Raw genomic sequence first — 26350 nt, 5'->3', positions numbered from 1 at the left:
ACCTCCACTGCCAATATTTCTTGGCTGCAGAAAATAGAGCTCCTGTATTATCTGTTCCTAAGCAGTTTGATGGGCTTCGTGTGAAGAAAAAGTTTAAACAGAGTGATTACAAAAATTCTTTCTAACAGTATAGCAATATCAAAAGAAGGAATGATTTTTTTTTTGTAACCTTTTGATCTCATTCACCGTATTTTCTCTTCTTCCTGTTTGTCCTACTGTCATTCTGTTTAAAGGCAATTTTATGATATGGCAGATTAAGGAGGAGTGTTACAGATGCTCAACAACTACAAATCACTATAGCTCAGTTGAACCGAGTAGGTTAAGCTCGTATCTGCATAGCCTCATTCAAGTTTATGTTTTTTCTCCTACATGGAAATGGAGGGCAGGCTGCAAATGGTGTAAATTGCACATCCTTATTCATTTCCACGGAGTTTAAACAATTTAGTCTCTGCCTCTAGCTTGTCCCTCATACCTATATTTCTTCATTTCACTCCAAACAATTGGAAAGCTCTTCTCCTTGATCTTCATACTAGATTTTAAATCTTCAGGATTTCTAATTCACATAGTAGTATCCTCTACAGCATATTGCAAAATCCTACTTGGCATATCAAAAAGCTGTCACTGGCAAAATCCCACATGTAAGGAGGCAAAAGGGACAGCTTTCTGATTGGAAAATGATGGAACAAAGCAGTTTCTTCATGAGCCCTTACATGTATGTGCAAAAATATAGCTCTAGCTTTAGAAGCCCCTATCCACCACCGAGCATGTACAAACATTTTAACATGGTTTCAAGATTAACCTGCCTCTGCAAACCTCCAGGTGACACTGGAGATTTGTTGTTATCTTCTCATATGTTGTGCTTTTCAGGTGGGAAAGGAAGCACGCCAGCAGCTCCCAGGAAACTCTGTTTTCACACTGTGTCCCTGGCTTCAGGAGATTTACTTATTTATATATACAAGTTATATTCATATAAAATTATAAACTAAGAAGTAAAATTGAACTAGTCTGATTCCCCATTTGGCCATTAAAACATCTTTAATTTGATTTATAGTGGTTTGATTTATTGTAATTTAGACACTGACAGACAAAAATAATAAACTGAAGAAGCTACCTTATGCAGGATCAACTGTAATTTGTGACACAGACAAGCCATGAGACCACTGAAATTAATTTTCTCTTTGCTATTAATTTCCCCTCTCCAAATGGACAAAAGAGCTTTTTTTCTCTTCCCCCCCCTCCACTTTTCTCCCTTCCTGCATACTCAGAAGCAATAGTGACTGATAAAAATGTGTAGAAAATTTGGCAGGTAAGGAACCTTTAAAACTTTTTAATCAAACTTTTGTGATTCTTTCCCAACATTTAATGGAAAAACATGGGAAAAGGTCCAAAAATAGATCAAAAATGTACTCTACTCTCACAGGGTGAGGACTTTTCATACCAGTGATGACCATGACATTTTAAGGGCCAGACTCACTTTGCAGCATTTTTAACTTTTTTTGATTTGTTTTTCCCCTGGGGAGCTCACATGTATCTAAGTGGTAGTTAAGGCTAATGCATACTTGGTGTTTTCCATTTCACCATACCAAAAACTTAAAAATCTAATGTTTTGTTTTGTATTGTTTTGTTTTCCCAAGTTGTGGCAAATACTAATTATATTCCAAACTACCTTCAACATAGCCTTGCGGGTTACCACTTATAACTGACAATATGGCATTATTTTGTGTGTCATTATCAGAGACAACCTCAATTATGTCTGCATAATTCATCTAGGGGGGAAAAAAAAAAGAAAAAACTGGAACCCAGTGAGTTAAGTGAATTATTTTGATTATTAAAGGGCGTCTGCAGGTACAAAGATGAAGAAGAGCACACTGAAGTTTAAACATTACTTCTTTCTTACTCTGCCTTGTTGGAAGATGATATTCTGTTTTTTTTAAAACTGTGTCATGTCTCTCTTGAGTTTGTATCTGTAAGGAAAGAAGTGCTGTATGGCAGTAGCATTTAGCATGATGGTCCAAAGCATTTTAAATGTAGATGACAAGTTCAAATCCAATAAGAAATTTACTAAGGGACCAACACTTACTGGTGCTTCAAAGCTTATGTGAAATGAATTATTCCTAGCAGAACTTGTAGTAAACAGGATGCATTATTACTACCACAAGCAGCAATTAATTTGGCATCTTCAGGAAGTCAAGGGTTCCCTGGACATGAAATTGTAAAGGAGAGCCCTGAGGCATACTGATGACACTACTTAAGGAAGTTTGATATGCTTTGATAGTGTGTTATGCATGGATGAGATTTTATTGTTTATACTCTAATTTTGAGAACCTGGGGTTCCTCAATAACATTAGCTTCATATTTAATAAGCAAAAATTGAAATAGGGAAGTTGTTGAAAATGGTATTATAAGTTAAATATATTTGACATAATCCAGTTAAACCGAGATTCTTATATGTATGTCATGAACTGGTATGCCAGAAAGTTTTTGTGTACTGTCCTTACAAGTAATTATTTTTAACCTCCAAAATCAGTATTAATGTTTTAGAAGTGCACTAATCAGTGTAAAAACTAATTTACAATTTTTGAGATGAAACGTAATGTTCATGAATACTTAGTAAAACCAGACTTTTATGAGTAATACAGGATCTGAACTGAAAGACCTCAAGAGACAAGAGGGAAAACTGAGTGGAAAACGGTGGACTACAAAGCTGGAAAACAGCTGAGTTTGTGAAGACATTTTTCACTTCTCACTTCAGATCGGTTACTATTTGGGGTCTTGTACCCGAGAATTTGGGAAGTCTGGGTGCAATAACTTGCCTTGTATACAGCTGCCTGGTGTCAGAACAATGCAAGGTGTTGCCTGCTTATTTAAACTTTTGCCTAAAAAGGACAAGATGAAGTACATAAAAGCATATTGCTTCTTGTATTGGGACTTCAAAGGTTTTGTTTTTATATATACACTTATTAGGTAAGTTTAACAAATATCAAGGTAAGACATAGATTAATACTCGAGACTGCAGGAACCCACTGAGTGTATGTCAAGAAAGCAATGAAATGCTATTTTTCCCTGTTTTTCAATTCCTTATTAAAAAGCAAAATGCAGAAAACTTCCGGTGTGCAAAGCCAGTGGTCATTCCGCATCCACGTGAATTACCATCTCATCACAACGCAAGTGCAGCTTGAAAAAGGAAAACTAAGCAGTCAAGCCTCATAAAATACAAAACCACTTGACAGACTAAAACCTTCAGATGTGGTGACAGAGCAGTTAAGTAGGAAGGCAGTTCCCAGCAGGGCAGCCTCGCTCTTCAGGAAAAGGAGGCATTCTGCTGCGCTCCCCGGCGCGGCGAGGAAGCCCCTCAGCCGCCCCCTTCGTTCCCGCCACCCTCTTTTCCCCTCAGCTTTGTCCCCTCGGGGCCGAGCCGCCTGCGGAGAAGCCCCGCAGCGAAGCGCGGCGGCGGGCGCGGCCCTCGGGACCGCGCGGCTCTGAGGGAACTGCGGCTCCTCCCTCAGCCGCAGCTTCCAGCGGCTCGGGGCGGTACGGGGGGGCGGTATGGCGGGCGCTCACCCCTCCGCCCCCAGCCGCCGGAGCCCTCCGCCACCGCCCCGGGGAAGCTCGGGGAGCTGCATCCCTCCCGCTCCCCCTCGGAGCCACCGTGACGGAGCCAGGCCCCAGCGCCGCCCCGCCCCGCCCCAGCCGCTGCGGTCTCCTCCCGCCGGCGGAGGGAGGGGCTGTCCGCGGCGGCGGCTCCGCGGGCTTCTCCTCGCGAGAGCGGGCGAGGTTTCCGGTGTTGTGACTGCGGGGCCGTAAACATGGCGGTGAGCCTCCGTGCCCGCTCGTTGAGGCACCTCCGCATCCGAGGTAAGGGGCCCCGGGCAGGCCGCGGCGGCAGGCTGTTCCCGTGCCGGCTCTCGCACCACGCCGGTGCCCGGACGCCCTCTCCGTGCCTGTCCTCCCTTTCTTCTCCTCCGGCTCCTTCCTCCCCGCCAGCCTAACGCGCTTCTCTCCCCCTCCCCCCCCCACCCCTTCCCCCGTCCCCGCAGGTCGCAACGACAGCGGCGAGGAGAACGTCCCCCTCGATCTCAGCCGAGGTACGGGCCGGGGGCCGGCGGGGCGGGGGTCGCCGCCCGTCCCTCGCTGCTCGCCCGCGGCGGAGGCGGGGGGGAAGCGGCCGGCGGCGAGCGGCCTGATGCTCCGGGGCGGGCGCGGGGGCTCGGTGGGCGGCGTGTGGCGGGTGGGGAGAGGTGGGAGGCGAAGAGGGAGCGGGGTGCTGGTGCCCGCCGCCGGTGGGCTGCTCGGCGTCCTGTAGTGAGCGGAGCTGCCCGTAGGTGGAAGCCTCTCCTCAGCCCCGCCGGCTGCGGGCCAGCTTGGGCACGGCGCTGTCGTGCCGGGGCCGCGGGGCTGGACGGCCTCTCCCGCCGCAGGGCTGAGGGGGGGCACTGCGGATGGGCAGAGGCTCTTCGGCCTCTTCTGGGATCTTTTTGGAGGAGGTCGCTGCTTGTCGGCGGGACTGTTCGCAGCGCTCGGCCGGCGGTGGGGCTGCCCGCCCAGCGGCCGCCGGGGCTCCCTCCGGCCGGGGCTCCGCTCGGGCGGGTCGGGTCGGGCCGGGCGCTTCAGGGGAGCAGCGCGGCGGTGGCGGCCGGTCCTGCCTCCATCCCTTGCCCTGCCTGCCCCAGGCCGGCCGGCCACGGTGCTTGCCGTGAGCCTCTCGCTGCGGACCAGAAGGCACTCGTCTCCCGTTTGCTTGCTAAATTGATCCAAACGTCCTCTACTGCTCTCAGATGTATGGGGGGCGCAGAGTGGGAGGATAAGAGGAAGGAAGCAACAATAACATCTGCTACACTCTAACTACTTTTGTCTCAGACAAATACGTACTTGTTCCCTACGCAAATGTGTACTTCATCTTGTATTGCTGAGGGGTAAGGTGAGGATTAAATTCTCTCAAAGAGCCAGATAAAATGCAGAAAGCAAACTGGCCCACTAGAAGCAGTGATCTTCCCTGGGGCATAAGATCTTGGTCTGAATGAGAGAATAAAATTGATGCTTGTGGTATAACTGTTCTGCTTTGGGAGATCCAGGACTGCTGCTATCCTGAATAGATTAATTTTATGAGGAGGTAGGCAGGGAAATGACAGAATCAATGAGATAAAAGTGGACTCTGAAATGTAGAGGAAGTACAAGTATTAGCAGCATCAATAAAGTTTTCAGCGTAGTAAGAGACTGTATCAACAATTCCACCTCTAATTCTTTTTTCCCCTAGTATGGTCTGTGTTTAGAATTTTTTATTAAGCAGTTTTATCATGGGCTGGAAGTTATCTCTGTGTATACATACCGTATTTACAAATGTATTTTAGTTCCTGGGAAAAGCACTGAGGTTTTTTCAGTTTAAAGAAACAGGATCTTATGTCTCCTCCTGCCCTATCTCCAAATGGACATGACTGCTTTAGTGAGACGCTGTCTTTAAAATTAAAACAAGCCAACGCTATGTTGGGACAAAAGCCTTAACAGTTCAAACACATGACACAATTATTACTATAAGTAGTGTTACCTGTTTATGAAATTCACAGAATCAGTGTTTTATTGAAGGGGTTTGGGGACTATTTTATGTTGTGTAGCATGCCAAAGTGTTTTCACGTGAAAGAACAATACACAGAATTTAAATGCTGAAGTGGTAATTTTTAGATGTGCTCTGTTTGAAATCTTTTACTGAAAATTTGATAGGTGACTATCATGACACTGTTTTTTGCCATGAGGTGATTTCAGCCACCTGCTGATTCCATGAGATCTGTAGCAGTAGCAGTACAACTACTACACATGTATCATATTGTAAAAGAGACTCTCTGGTAAGATGCAAAAGCAATTTTTAATACAATGAAAAAAATATATTTTGCTCTGTGACTCTATATAGCCCCTGTTTAAAAAAAAAAATAGACAAAACAAACCAAAAAGCATTGTGGTGGTAGCAGTTGAATAAGAAGCTGCTTTAAATTTAATTGTAAACCCCTTATAAATAAAAAAAGGGAGTTTTGTTTTTTTGCCAGAAAAATTACAGTGGACATATCAGTAATCATGTAGCTATCCATAGTAGGTATTAACTTCATTTTAAAGAGAAAATAAAAGTAAAAAATCTCAACAAGATACTGGCTAAGCTAGGTGATAACTTGATTTCCACACTGAACACAATGAATGTTTGTTTTTCCAGCTGTTACAATAGTTATATAAGCAATTAGTTTAAATATTTTAAATTGTTACCCTAATTCTGTACTAATAATACACTGTTTTGATTTGATCTGTTGGGTGGATCACATAGTTTTCCACAGGGCTCACGTTTTCAGTAACTTAAAAAAATATTCAAATGTTTTTTGTTTCCCTGGACAACTGAACTTTGTGTTGAATAATGTGAAATATCTGATTTGGACAAAGTAGAGAATTACTGTAAACAGTGCCTCAGTCATATGCTTCTAGTTACAGTGGACTCTTTATTACAAACATGTGAAATTATATTGGTTTTTCATTGTTTTAAACAGGTTCCTATTAGTGATGTCTGGATGAACATGACTTAGCATACAAGTCAGACCTTCACTGGTCCATACCTGTGGACCATATACTAACATACTGTTGCCGTGCAAGAGGCCAGTGCTGTTATTAAGTATTTCAGAACTAATAATAGATGTGGGGAGGGCTAGCTGTGTTTGTGCTGTTTTGGGTCCTCCTGCTTCCTCACTTTCTGTGCAGTAAGGCTCAGGGAGTACTTTGCTGCTTGTAGGACTGATCTACCTTTCTCTGCATGCTTTTTGTTTGCTCTTTTCTCTGCTGCTGTAGTTTGAGGGTTGCCCATATTTTCCCAGAACACACTATGTTCTCTCAGTATTTTTGCCATGGCTGGTAGAGCAGGGTTTTACTCTTTGGAGCATCTTGGTTCTGTGCCTTTTTAAAAATTATATATAATAATGTTTATGAAAGGCATTTTATATGATGGTGCATTTCGTGTGTTTGTGTGAATTCTCTTTGTACAAGATTAGCCTGGTTATAGATGATGATGTAAAGTCTGTGGTTTGCTGTTTCTGGGGGTTTTTTTTGGTTGTTTTGTTCCTTTAAATTTCTGGGCCACTCAGTCCTGGCTGTACCCCATCTTTTAAAAGAATTCTGATAAGTCTTCTTTTGGGACAGTAATTTTCTTAAGGAAATCAGTTTGCTGAAAAGATGATCAACTCTGGAAAAATTGTCCCCAGAACAAGTATTGTTGGGCGTAATGTTGGTATAGTAAGAAAACACTGTGCAGACACAGGTTAGACTCATTGCTTTTGTCTACTTAAGATCATATGTCATGTCTTCTGTTGATTACAAAATTGCAATTAATAATTGGGATTCGAGATGCTCAGGTTCTGGACTAGTGTTATGCTACCTGCTCAGCACAGAACATAAAAAGAAAATATGGACAGAATTGCCACCAGTGCAATTCCCACTGCAGTCATCTCGAAGAAATTAGCAAAGGGATGAGGCATATTGGTTTAATTAGACTACTGAAATCAAGCTTATAACTCCAACTGTCTTTTCTGGCCTTAAGAAGTTATCAAACAGGTTAGTGCATTTGGTAGGAATTAACGCATTGAGTCCGGTCATGGTTGGGTGTGTAGCTGCAATACAAATATTATATGCTTTTAGCATAAGTAATCTCTGTTTCTGACTGTTTTACAGGTATTCCACACCGAATTGCAGAAGCTTATATACCTCCCAAAGCTCTGAGCACTGTAAAAGGCTTGTATAATCCACGCTTTGTTTGCTGTTAAGTTCTTTGCTCACCTCTGTAACTGAATTGCCTTATCCTGTTGGGTGACCAACACCTCTTCGTTTGTTGGCGTTTCACCTGTTGCTTTTGGGTTGTGAAGGCCCAAGTAGTTTAGAACTTGCCGAATTGAGAGCCATGTCTCACAGTGCCTTATCTGTTAGTCAGGCACCTTTAAATGTCCTTCCTTCAAGGGATCCCAATTTTGTTGGCTTCCTGTAGCTCTGAGCTTGCAGTGACTATTAGGAGCTTTGTGGAGCTTGTTTGCTTACTGAAGCTTTGGAGAGATAGAAGTGTGCCAGCTGCTGATGGTCGAGTGCTGTTCCTGTCTGTATGTTTTCATTTCCTCCTCTGAGGCTAACAGTCTTCACTTTCTGATACTGTACTCTTTAATTAACTGAAATATAGCTATCTCCAACAGCAGTACTTTTATTTATTATTCATAAATGTGCATTATGAGATACTACTTTGATTTATCAGCTTTTCTTGTACAGCCAGTTCTGTTTTGTAAATGTTGAATCTTCTACCTCCAACATGAGACAGATATGACTAAAATAGCTGAGAAAACTGGCTTTTTTTTCTCCCTGTGAGTGAGTTTCACAAAATTTTCTATGGTTATCTGAAGAAACACTCTTTTCCTTTTTTACCTCCATTATCTATCATTTTCTTCTATCATGTAAGTAAAAATAAAAGATACGGAAGTTCCATTTAACTTCACGAGATCTGAACTGTATTACTTTTCTTACTGTGCTTGCATCACTTTAGGCCATGTTTATATTTGATTCCATGTGCCCACGTGGCAAATTGTAATGCATCGTATGCTGGGCAAACGTCTTGGGATGTTATTTGCAGTTTACAGCCCACAAAAATGTTGGGCATTTTTAACGGTTATTTGCGGGATAGTCAGAAGAAGGCTGGATGAATTTTGTTTCCAAATTCAGCTTGAGGTTTGTTTCCAGCTTCTTTCGTTAGTGTGAAAGAAGCAGGGAGGGATGCTGCACACCTGTCTGATACCAAGAACTTGGGTAGTGGGTGAGAGAAAAAACCCTTTTGGAGTGCTTGCAGCACAACAGAGGTGGTAGCTGGTGTGTATTTCTCAGTGGCTCAAAGGCAGTTCTTCTACACTAATGGCAAGACTGTTACGGAAGGCCTTTCAAGTTCTTTGCATACTCTTTCAATACATGGCTTGAAAACATGGAGAAGTGGGGTTCCACTGCACCACAGAAATGGTATTTTACAAATACCCAAATAAACAAAACATGTGGGCACCTTTCACCCTCACTTTGCAATATGCCATTGTTGCAGTGGGTAACTACAGCAAGATGCTTGTGTAAGGGCAAGTCACAGAGAGCATTACCTGTTTTTTTTTCTTCCCTTGTTTGTGAATCTGTAACAGAAGCCATAATAGGAGCAAGAAGGTAATTAGTAACTTTTTTTTCCCCAGTTCTTGTGAGATACAAAGGGGCAACTTGAAAAGCAGCTGGAAAGAGATCTTACTTGTCTTGCTGTCTGAGAGATTTCCTGCTGCATTATTCTTGCATAATGGGGTTTTCTTATGTAGGGAGATGAAAGGGGATGTGATCAAAGATAGTGGCTTGCTAACTTTTTGGTCAGCATGTAACCTTCTGGCAGGTTTTAAAAATGAGAGAGGTGCTAACTATATGCACTCCAAAATTAAGGCATACATTTAGCTTTCCTGTCTGCACTTGTGTTTTAGTTGACCGTTGTTTTGGAATTGTACAGTGCACTGTCCTGGTTAGATTAATAACACTTGTGTACCTTTGGCTTTGCTTCCTAAGGTATTATTGCTTTTACAGTCTTAAGACATTTCAGAACTACTAAAATGGTGTGTGCTTACAGTATTTTCACTTTCGATTTCTTGAAAACTGTAACAACATTTTTAATGAAGGAAAAATAGTAACAAAAGGCAACATTAAAACCTTATGATTTGCTTATTCAGGTATCTGTAGGAGCTGGGCACTACCATATCTTTGAAGATCTGCATTCACATCTGTCTTTAAAGTTTTTGTGCACAGCATCTCTAAATTTGTTTTTCTGAGTGTTTTTTTTATGTTTTTGCTGATGTGATTCAGATTGGTCAACAAACATCAGCACTTCTTCCGAAGGGCAGAGAATAAAATGATTGCTGTAATATCTTGTGGTTTCTGTTTATATTTGACAAAAGAGATTGTTCTGTGATTTGGATTGATACAGCTAACTTCTTGCATCTTTAAGCAATACTGTGTTTCCACAACATTATACTATTCTGCCTTCCCCTCCTCTCCATCATTTCAATCTTAGAAACTGCTGAGGTACCAAAATCTCTGGTTTCTGCCTTCTTGATACAAATGTTTTAGTCTGTCAGAAAGATTCTTCAGGTTTTTTCCTTACTTCCCCTCTATCTCCTCTCCACCCCACTCCCATTTGAGATAAATGCAGTGCTTAGTTTCAGTTTTGTTGTTTTTTTTTGTTTTTTTTTTTTTTTTTCTTTTTTTAATCAGAGCCTATCCAGTGTAGATGCTGTGTAAAGAAACACACCCCTCATCATAATTACAGTAAATAAGGAAGCTCTGTTGAGGATAGCCTTCACAGAAAGAAATACATCACTTGCCCAATCACGTGACCTTCATGCATAGTTTACTGATTACCTAGCAGTCTTGTAAGTTTTCCCCTGATAACATAGAGATGCTCTGCATCAGGTAGAGTTTTCTTTTTTAAAGTGGGAAGAAGTAAAATAGTCATAGTGAAATACTTCTGTTTTCCAACTGTTTATATCTATATAAACCCAAACACTTCAGAAAAGAGTGATATACAGGAGGACTAAGGGATAACCTGACAATTGATGCTCACTAGTTTTGGAGAATATACTGAAAAATCTGATAAGCTTTTTAACTTTCGTACTAATTGAGACTTCTGCCTGAGACTTCTTCAAAATAATAAATGACATGAGTCATCTACCTTAAAACCAGTTAGCTTCTCAGTAAAACATAACCATGTGACTTGAGGCTTTGATAACTACACGAAAGATTAGATAAAATGAGGTTTGCTTTTCATTGGAAGTGTTTTTAACTGCATGCAGGTAGGCAGATGCTTATACCATTATGCAGGTGAATTTGCATACTTAGCAGCACTCCTGTGATGAGTTCTGATACAGAAGGGAAGGTGCCATAACACTGCTACACAAGTTTTGACTGATATTTCACAAATTGTTTGAATTGGAGCACTTGTAACTTTCACTCTCACAATAAATGTGTTTTGCTTTCTCCTAGTTTATAAATCTGTAGTATTAATATATTCTTGTATACTGCGGAAGTTATTTTTTTCATTTGCCAACTATGTGTTGTGGTGCAAAATTTGAGTTGAATGCATCGGGAAAAAAAAGCAGGAGTTTGCAAAACTTCAGAGCATGATTAGTGAAGAGTATATTCACCAAATCCTCATATCTGATGAAGAGGAGGAATACTGGGAAAGATGCAAAAGTGAGAAAATGGAGTAAAAACCCCCCCCCCCCCCCCCCCCCCCCAAAACTCAATAAAAAACTCTGCAAAGAGCAAAAGCTACAAAAAAGAACTGTACTACTTGCTGTTGTAATTTCTTAGTCATGTGACTGGATTTTGTTCTTAGCACATACCTGATAGCTCTGTAGAACTCATGTTCCTAGACTTCTGTTATATTTGTCAGTGTAGCATGCTGCATCTCAACAGTGGCCTGAATGGGTTTGAGTAACTAAATGTTATGAGGAAGTCTTTTCTCCCAAGTTCTACCTGAACAGCATTATCCCTGGAATCAACTATGTTCATTAACAAATTAGTCCGAGCAATAGAGCCTTTATGAAAGTTTTCCTAAAGGGGAGATTTTCTTTCTAAATCTACTGGTTTTGTTCTTCACTATCTAGACTTCTCTAAGTTCGTTTTAGTCGAGGTGCTACTTATTGCTATGGTTATGGCTACATCTGACCATTTATTCAGCTAGCAGATCCTCAGACATTTCAGGTAGCCACTTTCAAAGTTCTTTATTTATTTAGTAGAAATTAAGTATGCTTAATTGCCTGAGATGTAAAATGAAAAGCACAAAGACTTTGAATTTCGTTTATGTTGGAGAAATGGGTAGTTAACAAAATTCCATGCTGTTTCATTGATACTTTGAGTAACCTTGTGAGTCTAAGACCAAAAGGCTGGCAAAATGGTAAAATCAACTAGGACAGTTATTCACCTGTATTTGAAATGTCTACTGTCAATTAGCACTTGCTGGATTAAAGTGAAAGGTACATGTCTATGCCTCATTTGCTTAAATTTTATTTGTTGTGAAATGAACTAGAGCTCTTGATTTAAGACTACGGAATGATTAGTAGGAGGTACTTGTTTGATACTGGAGGTAAGGTATTTAAAGCAAAATAATATGACCTTGATTTATGGAGAAATACATAATTATAAAAGAGTAACAGAACATTTCATTAATTTTTCATGTAAAACTATATGGGGGGATTTTGATTTTTTTCAGCTGCATAAAAGATTGGTTTCCTGTTTGAAGTGCACACAGACTATAAATAAAAAAAAAATCTGTTTTTAAAAATAATTCCCTCATAAAAATAGAGGACTATCAAGAATACCTGTTGCCTGAAAACTGCTGTTTTTTTAAAAAAATTGATTAAATCTGTAAGTAATCTTTTTCCTTTGTTACCTTCTGAGCATCAGTGAAGTCAGAATTCAACTTTAGCAACCTCATATCTAGAGAATTTAGAATGTGTTCATCTTCTTTATGCAAACCATATGTGATTCTTATGGGTAGACTTACTAGAGTTTTTTCATGAAATACGAAAAAAGAAATGGAAAAAAAATCTGCTAGTTTGATAAATGCGGTGGGTTTTTTAGGTTAGCCTGTTACTTCAGTGGGATAGATCTTTTTCTAAGTTGAAATTGACCAATGAATTAGGTGTCTTTGTTGTTTAAAGAATTGTACTTAGATCTTGTGAAATTTGTATATATGATGCTTCCTGTCCCTTCTCTGAAAATTACCTTATCAGGAAAAAGAGTAAAAATCTTGAACAGTCATGGCTATGATGGATGAGATCTGTCCTGTCCCTCATCAAAGGGACTGGAGTTCCCAAGCATCGTCAGTGTCTACGCTATTTTGAAGTGTTCTGGTTATAGTGTTTTAAGGGTATATTTGCCACAGTTTAAAGGTTTCTTGCTGTAGTTAGTGCTGCTTGTGAATTAATTTGAGGATGTCATTACTTTGCTCTTTCCGTGTCTTGCTAAATTGCCCTTCATGTCTTCATTGGCAAACTAGGTGATCCTACATCTGCTAACGTTGCTAGGCCTTTTCTTCTTACGTGACACCCTATATAACAGAGTATTTTGGGAGAGAGTGGCTACCTCCTGACAGCTTGGAGTTTATTAATAAAGGGTCATGTAACTGGAAAACATTTACAGTTTTGCGTTCTTGAACAAATTAAAATGATGCAGAGAAGAATCAGAATGTTAATTGGTAAGATATTCTTAGATGTGATCGTATTTCTCCCTTTCACAAATTTTCTTCTAATGGCAGTGATGATATTATTAAACTTGTTTGTCAGTTTGATAATATTCAGAGAAGTACATGGACAGAATTCTTTTGAGTAGTTTGAAAGGATATTTGCCTGATACACTCAACAAACAGTAGCTGCGTGATGTGAAGCAGCCATAGTATATCTTTTGTTAAAGCAACTAAAATTTGTGACTGTCCTGAATTTCCTGTTTCTAGAATTGATGGCAGAAGAGAAGAAAAGGAGTTGGAGGAATTTAAGATAATTTTCTAAACCATTACAGTAAACTCATTCACCATTCAAATTCATAGTTGATGTTCTGGAAAGTATTAATATAATCTGTATACCAACACAGCCAATGTAATGAATCTGAGGAAGGCTTATCCTCCAGTCTTTTAGTGGCTTTTGAGCATAAGAACAGTTATTTTGTGTCACTCCAACCTTGTATCCTGTCTTTGACAGTAGCTGCTGGTTGGTGCAGAGGGGAGAGTAGAACAAGGCAAACAAACGCAGTCACGTGGCTGTAGAGTATTCCCCAGCCCCCAGTGTTTTGTGCCTACATTTGTGTTCTTTTTGTCTTCTTTTTTTCTTTCCCTTTTTTTTTTTTTTTTAAACATGTAAACTTTTGAAAGTTTTAAAGCAAGTTCTAGAGTTTAACTGTGTTCTGGAATAATTTATGTTTCTGTTTTACTGTGAAGTGGCCATGAGAGAAGTATTGTTAGGAGATTAGGTATAATCTCAGTTTGGTTTCATAGTCATCATGGTGTGCAATCGTTACAGTTGTATATCTAATATTGTAGAAGGATGGCATTGTGTTTTTCATGGGGAGGGGAGAGGAGGGGGGAATGATAAATATGTAATACACAAAGACAGTATATACCAAGAATGATTGCTAAGATGCTTGGCATTATCTTTCTGAGAGCTGAGGACCTAACTGTAAATTTAAATGGAGGACTAAATCAAGTGTTTGGTCTCTATGAATAGACAAGTTATTTATAGAACAACAGTTTTTTAAACCTGCCTTGGTACCTTATGTAGTTGTAACTTTAATATTTTCATAATTGATTCTGGAGGAAACTTATGCAGGACAGTAGTCTGTGTACTGCTGTAAAGCATTTAAAGAATAGTCTGTTTATTAAAAGATTTATGTAATTAATTTTCAGAACAGTAGTGTAACTAGCTATCCTTTGGAATGGTCCTTCAGTTTTCCCTTTCTGTGTTCGAAGTTTAAAGGTATTTTAAGTTTGTTTCTAGCTATCCAAAATCATTTATGTGGCCAGTCTTCAGCTTTGTTCTGTGCTTCTAAGTAGTAATACTGTAGCTTTAGATGCTAGAAAAGCTGTTAACATTTCAGCTGTGAAGTTTTAGCAGTAAAACAACACTGTCTACAAATTTGTCATACAAGGTCACACAATGGGAATAATGAATAAAATTCAAAGGATGAGGATGTAAGGATGGCTTCAGAGATGACCTCATTGCCTTGGTTAGAAATAATATTATAAGACAGTAATTTAGAAAGTGGTCCATTTTTGAACTTCTGTCACTGCTTCATACTGACTGCAATACCAGAATGTGTATTTCCTGCCGCCTTTATCCAGATTTAGGAATATTAAAAAAAAAAAGTTTGATTTACAATATTTTATGCACATCTGCAAAAGAGAAATCTATACAGTCACAGTAGGCATTTAAACTTTTAGTTTCCTGTTTACTTACAGAAGTATGTATGTCCAAGTCTAGATGTATAGAGCTAAATAAGAAGGATTAGTCTCCTAAGTGTAAACCTGGTATACTACTTCCTTTCTATCTGAGTTTCTAGTGATTTCTGGGTCCTACCTTGGATATGTTGTTTTTTCCCCTGCTTTCTAGTTAACACACATTTTTATAAATATGAAGGTAAATTTCTACCTGATTGATTAGGAAGAACAGTTCTTTTACTTTCTTTGCTGATTACCATGAAGGAGGTGGTGAGCACTTTTATCTATTCATAGCTTTCTTAAGCAGCAAGACTGAAAATAATCGGAGTTCTTAGTTTTAATTTTATTTCTGTTTTCATGAACATGAGTTACTGGAACTTCTTTGTTGTATTCAAAACAAAGTACTTTGTGTCATTCACCTATGGAAGCTATAGGAATCAAACTAAAATCTCTGGGTGTGTTCTACAGAAATCACTGGTTTTGGTCACCTGTAGTTTTCAAGGGGATGCTCTTAATTGTTAAGATTTGTTACACATTGTGAGTTTTTTCATGTAAAATTTGAGATTTGGCAAAACTTGCATATGACACTATACTAGTATAAAGTATTTTGCACCTTACTGATTCTAGTGTGGTAGACATCCTCTATGATCACTGTTACAATTGTGTCTGGCTTAGTATTCAGTACATTTTTCAACATAAAAGTACATAAACTTAATAGTACAAACAATTATATCTAAATTTTTACCTTATAAATGGAGACATATTTTCAGTCTAAACATATATAACTATGTTTTGAAAATCATAGGCTGAATGTAAACTGTTCATGCGCTTTTTTCAAATCTGACAAAGTGGAGTTGATGTGTCAGTATAAATTATTCAGGAGCGATCTCTGTTTTGCAGTTTGCTTTTTTTATGTAACTTTCTCTTCTTCCATTGTTCTCGGAATGTGGTTGTTTTTCTTCTGTGCAGTTTCCACTTTTTGAATTAGATGTAAATGAAGAATACTTCATGTTGCGAGCGATTACGTAATTGTCCTGATTTTTTTTATTCCAGCAAGTTGATAATGGCAGGACACCTTCTCATTGGTGTTTCATTTCATTATTAAAAGTATTGATACAAAGTGCTTTAGCAGACTGATTACCTGTCATCTAGGCTTACATAGACATCTTTAGGTAACTGATTTGTGATGTCTCGTTACTTTTAATATCTGATAACTCGTGACTATTTCAGTGGAAATGAAGAACTGTGCACTAATGTTTCTGGTTGTCTTGTGTTTCACTCAACTTCCTTCATTTTGGCAGCATGTAGTTTAACAAGCCACTAAGAACAGATTTGCAGTATAAAGTTGCATAACACTTAAAATTTGAAAATCTGTAATAAATGTAGAGATGTATAGTAAGTTCACCAGGATCACCCATTTGTATTGTGATTCTTTCCTTCATTAAGAGAAAGGTATCTCCTGTGTTCTAAGTCAAAGATGAAATGCTTAACTGTAGTGAAGTACAACTTCCTTCTTTAAGAGAAGTCTTAAGCATATTTAATCTCTTATTTCACTTTTTGGCACTATGATTCTAGTAGGTGTGTAGCAGTTGCTAGTGCAGTCTCTCGTGAGAATTTACTTACTGTACATACATTGGTTACTATGTACAGCTGCTGTCCTAGTATCTACCAAGTGATGCATATAAAATATATACTCCTCAGTTTAACTCATTATGCCTGACTTCCAAGTTTCTGAATTATTTGTCTGTTGACACATACCATTCTTTTTGTTTGCTCTTTATTCACATGTGCATAACAGGATAGTGAACTGGCATGCTGCTAGGTACTGAATGTGGTCAAACAATACTGACAAATCTGTCAGGGGAAAGAAGTCATCACTTGTGCTAATATAGCTGTTGCAGGTTGTGTTTCGTCTCTGCATTAGATGGAGTGCTAGCTGTTTTGTATAGCTGGAGTGCTGTGGTATTCTTTCTCTCTGGAGAATGGGATCTGTCAGAATGCATCATGATTCTCACTGGGGAAAAGCAATGCCGTAGTCTTGAAGGAGTGAAAAAATGAGTCAAGCCTAAAAGGTCATGAGCGTTTAAAAAACAAACAACAACACAACTTTGAAGATTTTTAATATACCTGCATTTGTGAATTACTTTAAGGCATAGAGAACAGCGGAATTCTTGAGGCTAGGGTTTTAAACACACCATTTTCACTCTGTGCTGAATACTATCTTTGTATGTACTCAGTGTTACTCAGTGCACACAGTTGTGGGTGAGAAACTGGTGTAACAGAAGTACACAGAACAAAGATATCTGCTACTTCAAGATACTTGCTGTCTGAAAGAAGACAGATACACAGAAAAGTGCAGGTAAAAAAAAAAAGGTAGTCTGACTTTTTTCTAATGGTCTCTTCTGGAAAGGCTAAATCCTACTTCTACCACTGTACCTGTGAATGGCACAGTGTCACAGACACCTCTGTATGGATTTTTCTGAGACTTCAGTATTTAGTTTGACTCAGTAAGTCAGCAGAAAACGAACATAACGAAAAGAATGACAAGTATTTTCTGCAGAGTTAGAAGAATTATTTTAATGTGAAGTTGATGGGTGCTGGAACAGTGTAAAGGATAGGGTGTATCATATAGTGGGACAAGGTGGAGGGAAGGAAAGGAAGAGAAGGGGTTGTGCATCTTTTGGCAGAAGAAAATTGTAAGATCAGCTTAGTAATTTTGCACAACTCCACCCTCAGAAGCCCCATGGGAAAGAATGTGAAAATACTTGGTTGTTGCTATGGGCCAGCTCGAGATCATAAAATCATTTATGTTGGAGAAGACCCTTAAGATCGTCAAGTCCACCTGTAAACATAATATTACCAAGTCCCCCACTAAACCATGTCACTAAGTGCCACATCTACACATCTTTTAAATATCTCCAGGGATAGTGATTTAACCACTTCCCTGGGCAGCCTGTTTCAATGCTTGACAACCCTTTTGGTAAAGAAATTTTTCCTAATATGAGTCAACATCTCAGTAATAAATGAGGTAAGTCAGGAAAAAATAGACTTCTGAGGAGTCTTAAAACTATAACAAGTAGCTTCTCTTTTTTTTTTTTTTTCAGATAGAAATGCAAGAACTTGATAAGAGCTAGAGTAATGGTTAATCACAGCTAAGAAATGTCTGCAGCAGTGGTCTGAACTGGGGTCTTTTAAAAAACCACAAAAAACAGAAGTCATTGTCAATACCAACATAAGCTGTTAAGCTTGACAATGAAATGTTAAGGCTGTCTTTTTCTTCTGGGAGATCAGTCTCTGATTTTGTGCCGTGTTTTTTCTATTTCTGCATTAATCCATGTTCTTCAGAGCTGTTGCATGAGATTTTGTGACAGGAAGGTATGCAGTGCTAGATCTGATCTTTGATTACAGGAAAGCCGCATGGCTTAGTCAGTAGACTCCAGAATGTATTTAGTCTGTTTTTGAGCCCATTTTAATGTAAGGGACAGACTACCAAGAGACTATGTTTCTATTTGTGAAGTCATGTTACTTTGTTTAAATTCTTTTACATCTGCTGCATGTGAAGTTCTGTTAGGCCTGCCTACCTTCCCTACTGTCTGTAGTTGTAATGAAAATGATTCACGCTTGAGTAATTTTCTTACTACTTTCTAATATATGATGCATTTCCAGAAGAGGAAGAACAGGATATCCAGTCTTTGCTTTAAGTTAATATCTCACAATTATTTTTTTATTTTTTTTGGAAGTTATTTTTTTGCAAGAAGGTGGTTTTTGGAAGCTTAAAAGAAGACTTGAACTGATAAGGCTTCTGTAATCTTAGTTGCTTCTGAGGTAGTATGCTATTAGAAGATATTTAGTTCTTTACTATCTTGTTTTTTTCTACAACAGTAGTGTTGTTGATATAATCGAAGTGTGAGCCAGCTCACTTGCTGTATTCATATTATCAAGATGTTCTCAGTTTTCTTACGGTGTTGTAGGTCTTATACTGGAGTCCGTACTTTGCTTCAATTTACTTATCTGCTAGTGAAGCTTTTGGGAAATACATGGCTGCTCTGCTAGGCACTAGAAAGGTGTTTTTCCTCAAACTTTTCTGTCTTTATATAGAGTTTTTCTCAGTGGAAAAAAGACAATGTGAGGAAAAGTTGCTGGTTTTCATACACACACAGAGTAAGCTGAGTTTCATGCACAGTTTAATTAGGCAGTCTCATTACAAAGGCCTGCCATTGTTACAGAATTGTTAACATGGGAAGTTGTAGCATCATCATGTCCTCATTTCTTCACATCCAAATTGTTTGCCTTTCTGCACAGCACACCTAGCTCACTTCTGAGTTAGTGCCCACTCTGTCAAGTAACTGAATAGAAATGTTCATTGTCAGTGATGTACAAGAGTTTTCCTCGGCTAGTCTTGCGGTTTTTCCTGTCCATATGGTGAGCTTAGTTTTGATAGAGGTTTACCTTGAGTATGTAGCCATGTGCACTTTCAAAATTAAAACTTACAAGCATATTTCCAGTCATTTTGGAAAATTATTATTGCTGCTTGTTCTCCAGGGAATTAAAGTAGAACATTATGGAGAGCTGTAAGGCTGCTTTCCTGCGATCTTTCATGTGGCGTAATGGGGGTATGTTGCAGGTCTAAAAGTGGTGTGAGCCAGGGAAATTCCCACCCGTTACCCAGGGCAGGCCAAAGCACAGAAATTGGCCAAACTGTATTTTCAGAGAAGCCAAAATAAGGAAGTTATTTTCCGCTCGTATTATGTTCCCTTGAAATTAGGGGCTATGATGAAAACTATTTGTAGTGCCATAACTATCCCAACCTACTTGTTTTCAGTGTTTCTCTTGTTTCTAGGGCTTGTGCTGTTTCAAACCTCTCAAACTGAGTTAAGCCCTGGAAAAGTAAACTACAGAGAAATCCTAAACTTGAGATAGATCTAGTAAGATTTTCTGTGGTCGTATCAAAGACTATTTATCTTTTTTGTGGCTGGGTTGAAGGTGGGTTCAGAGATGAATGCACTACTTTGAATTTAAATTGGAACTTATTGGACCTTTGGTTTCACTATGCATACTGTTCTGCAAGGCAAGGTAACTGTACTTGTGGCTGCATATCCAACAGCTGACTTTGCTTATTGCTGCGACTTAGGTTTGTGGAAATGGATATTTCACATCAAGCTGGTGATGATTGAAATTGATGCCCACATTTAGGAGCCTGTCTTGTCTACCTAAAATCACACTGATCCTTTGTCTGTAAAAAATCACAATTAGGTGGTGTGGCATGTCTGTACACATGTTAAAGTTTCATTATAAGCACTGTAGACAGTACAGTTGATTCGCCTTACCGGTGAGTAGGCATTTTGCAGCTAGTCAGGTTAATTGTTTTTGACTTCATTACCAGATGGATGAGATCTCCATTGACAACAGTGGGCTTACAGGTTTACACACCTTAATTCAGGTGCCTACCTGTATGTGTCTTAATCTTTAAATACAGTCTTGTGTAGTCTTGGTAGTGCAGGTGCAGGGTCTTGTCTTTCCAGGTAAATTCTAGATATATCCTGATGAGATTGCTAGTTCTGCTTTTTCAAATTTGTTGCTTTAAGTTTTTAAACTACAGTTGGTGATAAAAAACTCAGTTTAGTATGTAGAGAGGTGCTGAAGAAGGTGCTTTCTTTGCATGTCTGACACTTTCAATTTCCTTTATATAACAAAATATACAAATATCCTTTCAGGCTGAACAGGGAAGTAAAAGTGTATATAGGCCCAAAATTCATCTGTAGATGTTAATATTGTGGCAGGAAGCAAGTTTCTTTTACTAAGTTAGTGTGGGGCACCACACATGAAACCCTTTTCTTTGCTGCCTTCCAGATGTCTGGTGTTTGGACTCCTCAGGCTTTTTCTGAAGGCTTCATTTTATGTAATGCAGTTTTTCCCTTTTTGGCAACGTAATACTTTCTAACAGTTGACATCTCCAGCATAGCCTCGGTATTTCATTTATTTCAAACTACAGTGCTGTTGATAGTATTGTTGTAGTGTCTATCACAGAGTGTCTAATCCAAGACAGCACAAGAATCCTGCAGTCAAACATCTCCCTTGGAAAACTGTCCTGCCGCAATACCACTATGTACAGAGCTTACTGCAGTTTCTGTTACAGTAGCTCTGCATGCAGAGCTGTGTCCAGCCCCACTCTGTGCTGCTTGTCCTACTCTGTCTCAGCTTCCAACCTTATTCCCAAAGGGAGGGCAGTATTGTCTCTTCTTACAGTGTTTGGTAGTTCTTTTCCATTTGCCAGCAGAATTCAGCGTCATCAGTGTCTGAATCCTGGTTTGTGGGGTTTTCAGGGTTTTTTGTTGGGATGGTAGGTATGTAGGAAGAAAGGAGATAAGGTTCCTAGTCCCTCTGTTTACCTTGTAGTTCACTTCCCATGTCACTGGAAGGTCCTCACCTTCTAGTAAGTTTAGGGTGATTTTGGACAGCAATTAATACAGAGGTAAGAAAAGATTCCTGTCTTCCCAAAATCCCACTGACCCTTTGTCTATAGGGGGAAAAAAGAAGTCATGTGTATGGCAGTAACATGGTGTCTTTTTACTTCAGTCTCCAAGTTTAATTCTTGTCTTTAAATTACGAGGGGATTAAGAATAAAGCTGTTCAATTATGCGATGTTAGGGTCGGAGTTTCAGACACTAAATGGATTTCTTTGGCAATTGTAAACCTAAGATAGTGATTAAAACCTGCTTTAAAATAGGAGTCTCTCTCCTCCCTGGGCTTTAGCATTTGTTCTAGATAACTTGGGTATGTCTGGTTTTGGTTCTAAGCATAAATCAGATTGATACTGCTTGAGGTAAAAATGATGTGCATCCTTAGTTAAGACCAGGAGAGTACCTGTTATGTTTAGGAAACTGCATGTTGAATGTATGTTTAGATTTTTGATTTTTTTTTTTAACTGTATCTGCTAATAACATGTTTTCTTTTGCAGAACCCTGTGATAATATGAGAGAGATTCTCCAAAATGTGGCCAAATTACAAGGTGTTTCAAATATGAGAAAACTAGGTCACTTGAATAATTTTACTAAGGTAAGAGCTCAAATGATGTCATAGAACAAGTGATCATACAGACGGAATATTTTGTATGTACTCTATCAGACATTACCTAGGAGATTCATGGAACAGTACTTGAAATCTACATGCTGTGGGAGAGGAAAGGAGCAAATATGGGTAAGCAAATATGTGAATGCAGAATTATGCTGAAGTTTGTCTACATGTTCTGCTGGCTGAATTTTTGTAGTATTTTAGTGCTTAGAAGCCTGAAATATCTCCCAATTAATGGGTTAAATTGCACAAATAGAGCTAAAGATTGCTTCCTGTATGTAAACTGTCATTCTATATGTCAGCTGACAAAGTGTGGGGAGGGGGAGGACTGTATCAGTGAGCATGATATGCAGTGGTTTGGACACTAATAGAATAGCAATGGTCAACTTTCACTGTAGTTTTCATAGTGAAAAGATATAAAGGGGTGTTTTCTAGAAATGGTCTGTATTGCTGGTTGTTGAGGTGCTTTTTCCAAATCTATGCTTTCAAATAATGGGAATGTTACAGTTTACTGCCTGAAAGTATGACTGATATGTTGGAAGCTATCACTGTGAGCTGACAGGAGTCAAGAAGCAAAAACTTACAGCAGAGTGAGAGTATAGGCTGAAGAAAGAGACCATGAAAGGCCTTCAGAAGGAGATCAGGTACGATTTTTGGCGTAGATGAGGACCGTATGGAGAGGAGCAGAGAGGACTAATGAGATGTGGGCAGGAAGTTAGGAAAAGGGTGTTATAGCATGCTGAATGCTTGTGGTTGGACTAGTGTTCCATTTGTCAAGGGAAGGGAAAAGTGCATTGCAGTCAGTGAGCTAGGAGACATTGGACCTTCAGTGTGAGTGTTACATGAATGGATGGACTGAGACTCAGAGGGAGCTGGTAAGTTGTACACCTTTCTGATAGAGTGCCACGGATAGGGCAGCATGCCTGAAGATGAAAACCAAGTTTCTGTGACAGAGGATGGATCCTGCAGTCAGCAGCAGCCAAGAGTCGAGGTGGTAGTGGAGAATTTTGTAGGTAAAGTTAAGTTTAAATTATTGTTCTTGCAGATGAGCTGATAACAAATCAGTGAGTAAGATAACCAGTAGGCTACTTGACAGTTTTGAGACAATGTCAAGTGAAAGAATGAATGCTCAAGGGCAGGTCTGGGGGACCAGTTGATATGAGGAGGACAAACATACATCATAGTCTTTGAAGTAATCAAGCATCTTGGCAGCTACAAGCACACCTTGTAGTATTGAACAGCGCTTCAGTGGTAGTGTATGAAATTCAGCTAGCAGAAGGGTGAGTGCTGGGAACAAAATCACAACAGCAAATAAATTTATCTTCTCGTGTATTAATAACAAATCTATAAATGCTTCATTTTCTCAATTGGTTCGGAGCACATCTAGAGATGTAGTATTCACTGAGGAAGTGAACTTAATTGTACTGAAATCTTTTCTTTGGGTCATTGCCTTATTGTGTCCGACAGGCATCCACCACTGAAAAAATGCTGCTGTTCTTACTGAAATTCCAAACTGTGTTGTAAGAAAGCCCTTTATTCTGATAGAAAAGGCCGATGTGTAGCTGTGTTTCCTTTTTGTGGTAATCTGAAAATTTTTAAATGTGAGTGCTTTCAAATTCTCTAGTTGCTTTAAGATTAAAGAACTGGATTAGGTTTACGGATGCCTGATTCCTAGTGAAAAGTCAATATTTGAAACTGTAGGTTTTAAACCAGTGTTGATTATGCTACTGAAAATCAGATGTTAAGCAACTCTAAATGTAGTTAATTAGTAACTATGCATACTGTATTTACAGGTTGAATAGAAAAATCTTTTTAAAAGATCGTTTTGAGAAATTGGATGATTGCATAATTGAACATTTGAAGAATTTGTTCTTTATACTTAACCTGGTGTTAAAAATGGGAAATACTTACAAAGACACAAGGAAGGATTTAATAAATTGGATTTAAGATTGGCAAGAAATTATGAATTTCTGAAAAGCAACTTCCTAAATATGCCTTTTGAAGACAGACTAGTTCATAACCTGGTTTTGATCTTGAGTCAGTGACGCTGTATAAGGGAATCATCCTACTGTATTTAATCCGTAGCACTTGGTCTTTTCATCTCCCTGGAATATCTACATTATAAATATATAACTTGTACATTTGGTTTTGAAAACTCTTCCTATTTTTGTGTGAACTTTAAGTGTAGTTATGGAAATCGAGTTAAAACTGCAAACTGTATTGAATTGTTTGCCTTGTAGTTGGAACAATTCTGTGTTTTTCTGTTCTAGTAGTTAAGAGTGAAAGCCTGGAGCCTGGGAGAGATGGTTTTCTTTCTTTTCTGCACTCTGGTCTTCTACCGTGAATTGATACAGTTTCAGTGTCCCCTTTGTGAGATAGGAACGTGGGGATATGCTGAGAGCTGAGGATGTTTGTATCCTGTTTTGGAATTATATTGAAGATGATTGTAAACTCTTGCATTTTATAGTCCATTTTTGAAAGGCTGCTACTTATTTAGGATATTTGCCCTATGAACAGGGAAAAGACTTTTGAAAATCTTTTTATAGCATATTTCTGATAAATTTTAAAGTTTTTCTGTATTATTTTAACTCCCCTGCTAGGAATGTTGTTATACTTAAAAGAAAATGTCAGCATCAGTCTAAGCAGTTGCTCCCCACTGCCCCAGATTTTTTTCATCAGACACTGCTCAAATCTCACACTTGGAAGAAACACTGTTCAATTTTTTTGTTCCGGGAAAGCTAAATGTTTGTGTTCATGTGGAAACAAGTGATTTTATATAGACTTTCCTGACAGAGGTCATGGTGGACATTGAGTTTTGTCTTAATTTAAGGATATCTGAGGTATGTTAGGTTCAGGTTTCTTTCCTTGAAAGAGGACTAGATTTTTAAAGTGGGGTTTGTTCCCCCCACGCCCTTTATTTCAGGAGAAGGAATCACCCTTTAAAAAGTAGTGAAATAGACTCCAGGATTTTATGCAGAAGTTAAATTTTATTTAAAGTATTTAAAATAATGATGGTCAGCAGTCAACACAATTTGTTACTTCATCTGCAAGAATGATACTGTAAGGCAGATATTTTGTATGAAGCTTACATGCCTGACAGAGGTAACTCCCTCTATAATTTCTCTCCCTTCAAGAGATGTGTTTACTTGTGATGTTCAAGCCCCTACAACATCCATACTTACTGTGCAAAGTATGCTGTATACACGATATTTTACAAAAACTTAGATTTCATTTATCAGGTTTTAGCTAGTACTTAGTAAAAACCTGCATGTTTATGTTCTTGGTTCTTTGGCTGCAGAACATGGATTGTTCTTGCCCAACAGGTGCTGTAAGTTTTCTACTCCAAGAAATCAGCATTCCCAGTCTAGTGATACTCAGGCTATGGAAAGGTATGTGCAGTTCTGAACTGCAGCAGTTCAGAAACTTTTCTCCTCATCAGCTACTCATCATCTAATAAGTGAAGCTGCAGTTTTGTGGGCAGAAGTGTTTATGAAGTACTGCCTAATCTGTATTAAACAAAAGGAATCTTGTTCCTTTCAAACCACCTGTATCACTACTTAAGATAGCTTGAAGTTGACTCCTGAAAACTGGTTTTGGATTTGGCCTCTAGTAAGTGGTCAGTGACACTTCCGGTTGTCACAGCCGGTTGTTCACAAGTTCCTTATGTGCCTTTGGCTTTAGTAAGCTGAGTAGTATTACCCATCTTTGATTTATATGGCCAAACACATAAGGCAAGCACCTTGAAGTTTCCTAACTTCTGCTGATTAATACCAAGACATTATGATTATTTCTTTGGGGTTTTCCCCACCCCTGCAAGAAGCAATAAGTGATAAATCACTGAAAACCAGAAGGAACTGTATGATTGCATTTACCTAGTGGAAAATATCTTCTGGCTTTGAAGTATTTATTTAGAATCCTTTCTTATAGAAGGTTTATCCCACCGTTAGCTTCTGAGAGATCTTTTATACTTTTTTTAAACCTAAAAGTGTTTTTAAATAGTGAGAAGAAAAAAGATCCACAGATGTTGTTATAGGGATTTCTATTTTTCATTCAGAATGAAAGGTGCTTCTTTAAGGACAGAATGAAAATTAATTTTAGCTTAAAATTAACAGTTAAATAGCATCAGTGATACAGAAAACTGTATTTTCAATCTTCTCAAAGTTAATTCTGTCATTATTTAATGAGGTTTTACTATTCTGCTCTATATATATCTGTTACCTTTTGACCATGCTGCTGAATTTCACTAGGATATTAATTGTGTTTGAGGCTACAGGGACTTTC

General features: G+C 38.8%; 1 protein-coding gene across 1 annotated transcript in view; it reads left to right on the top strand.

Moving 5' to 3' along the window:
• The first annotated feature begins 3763 nt into the window (after positions 1 to 3763).
• Positions 3764 to 26350, top strand: part of RICTOR (RPTOR independent companion of MTOR complex 2) — an 88759-nt gene continuing 66172 nt past the window's right edge. The window contains exons 1-3 of the mRNA XM_042804414.1: positions 3764 to 3855; positions 4038 to 4085; positions 21957 to 22054. Coding sequence (XP_042660348.1) covers positions 3807 to 3855; positions 4038 to 4085; positions 21957 to 22054 — 195 coding nt within the window. The 5' untranslated portion in view covers positions 3764 to 3806. The remainder of the gene's footprint in view (positions 3856 to 4037; positions 4086 to 21956; positions 22055 to 26350) is intronic.

This window comes from Tyto alba, unplaced genomic scaffold (genome assembly GCF_018691265.1).
Source record: "Tyto alba isolate M040663 unplaced genomic scaffold, T.alba_DEE_v4.0 Super-Scaffold_42, whole genome shotgun sequence".
NCBI classification, from domain to species: domain Eukaryota; kingdom Metazoa; phylum Chordata; class Aves; order Strigiformes; family Tytonidae; genus Tyto; species Tyto alba.
Note: the sequence above shows the minus strand (reverse complement) of the source record. Positions and strands in the feature narration are given on the sequence as shown.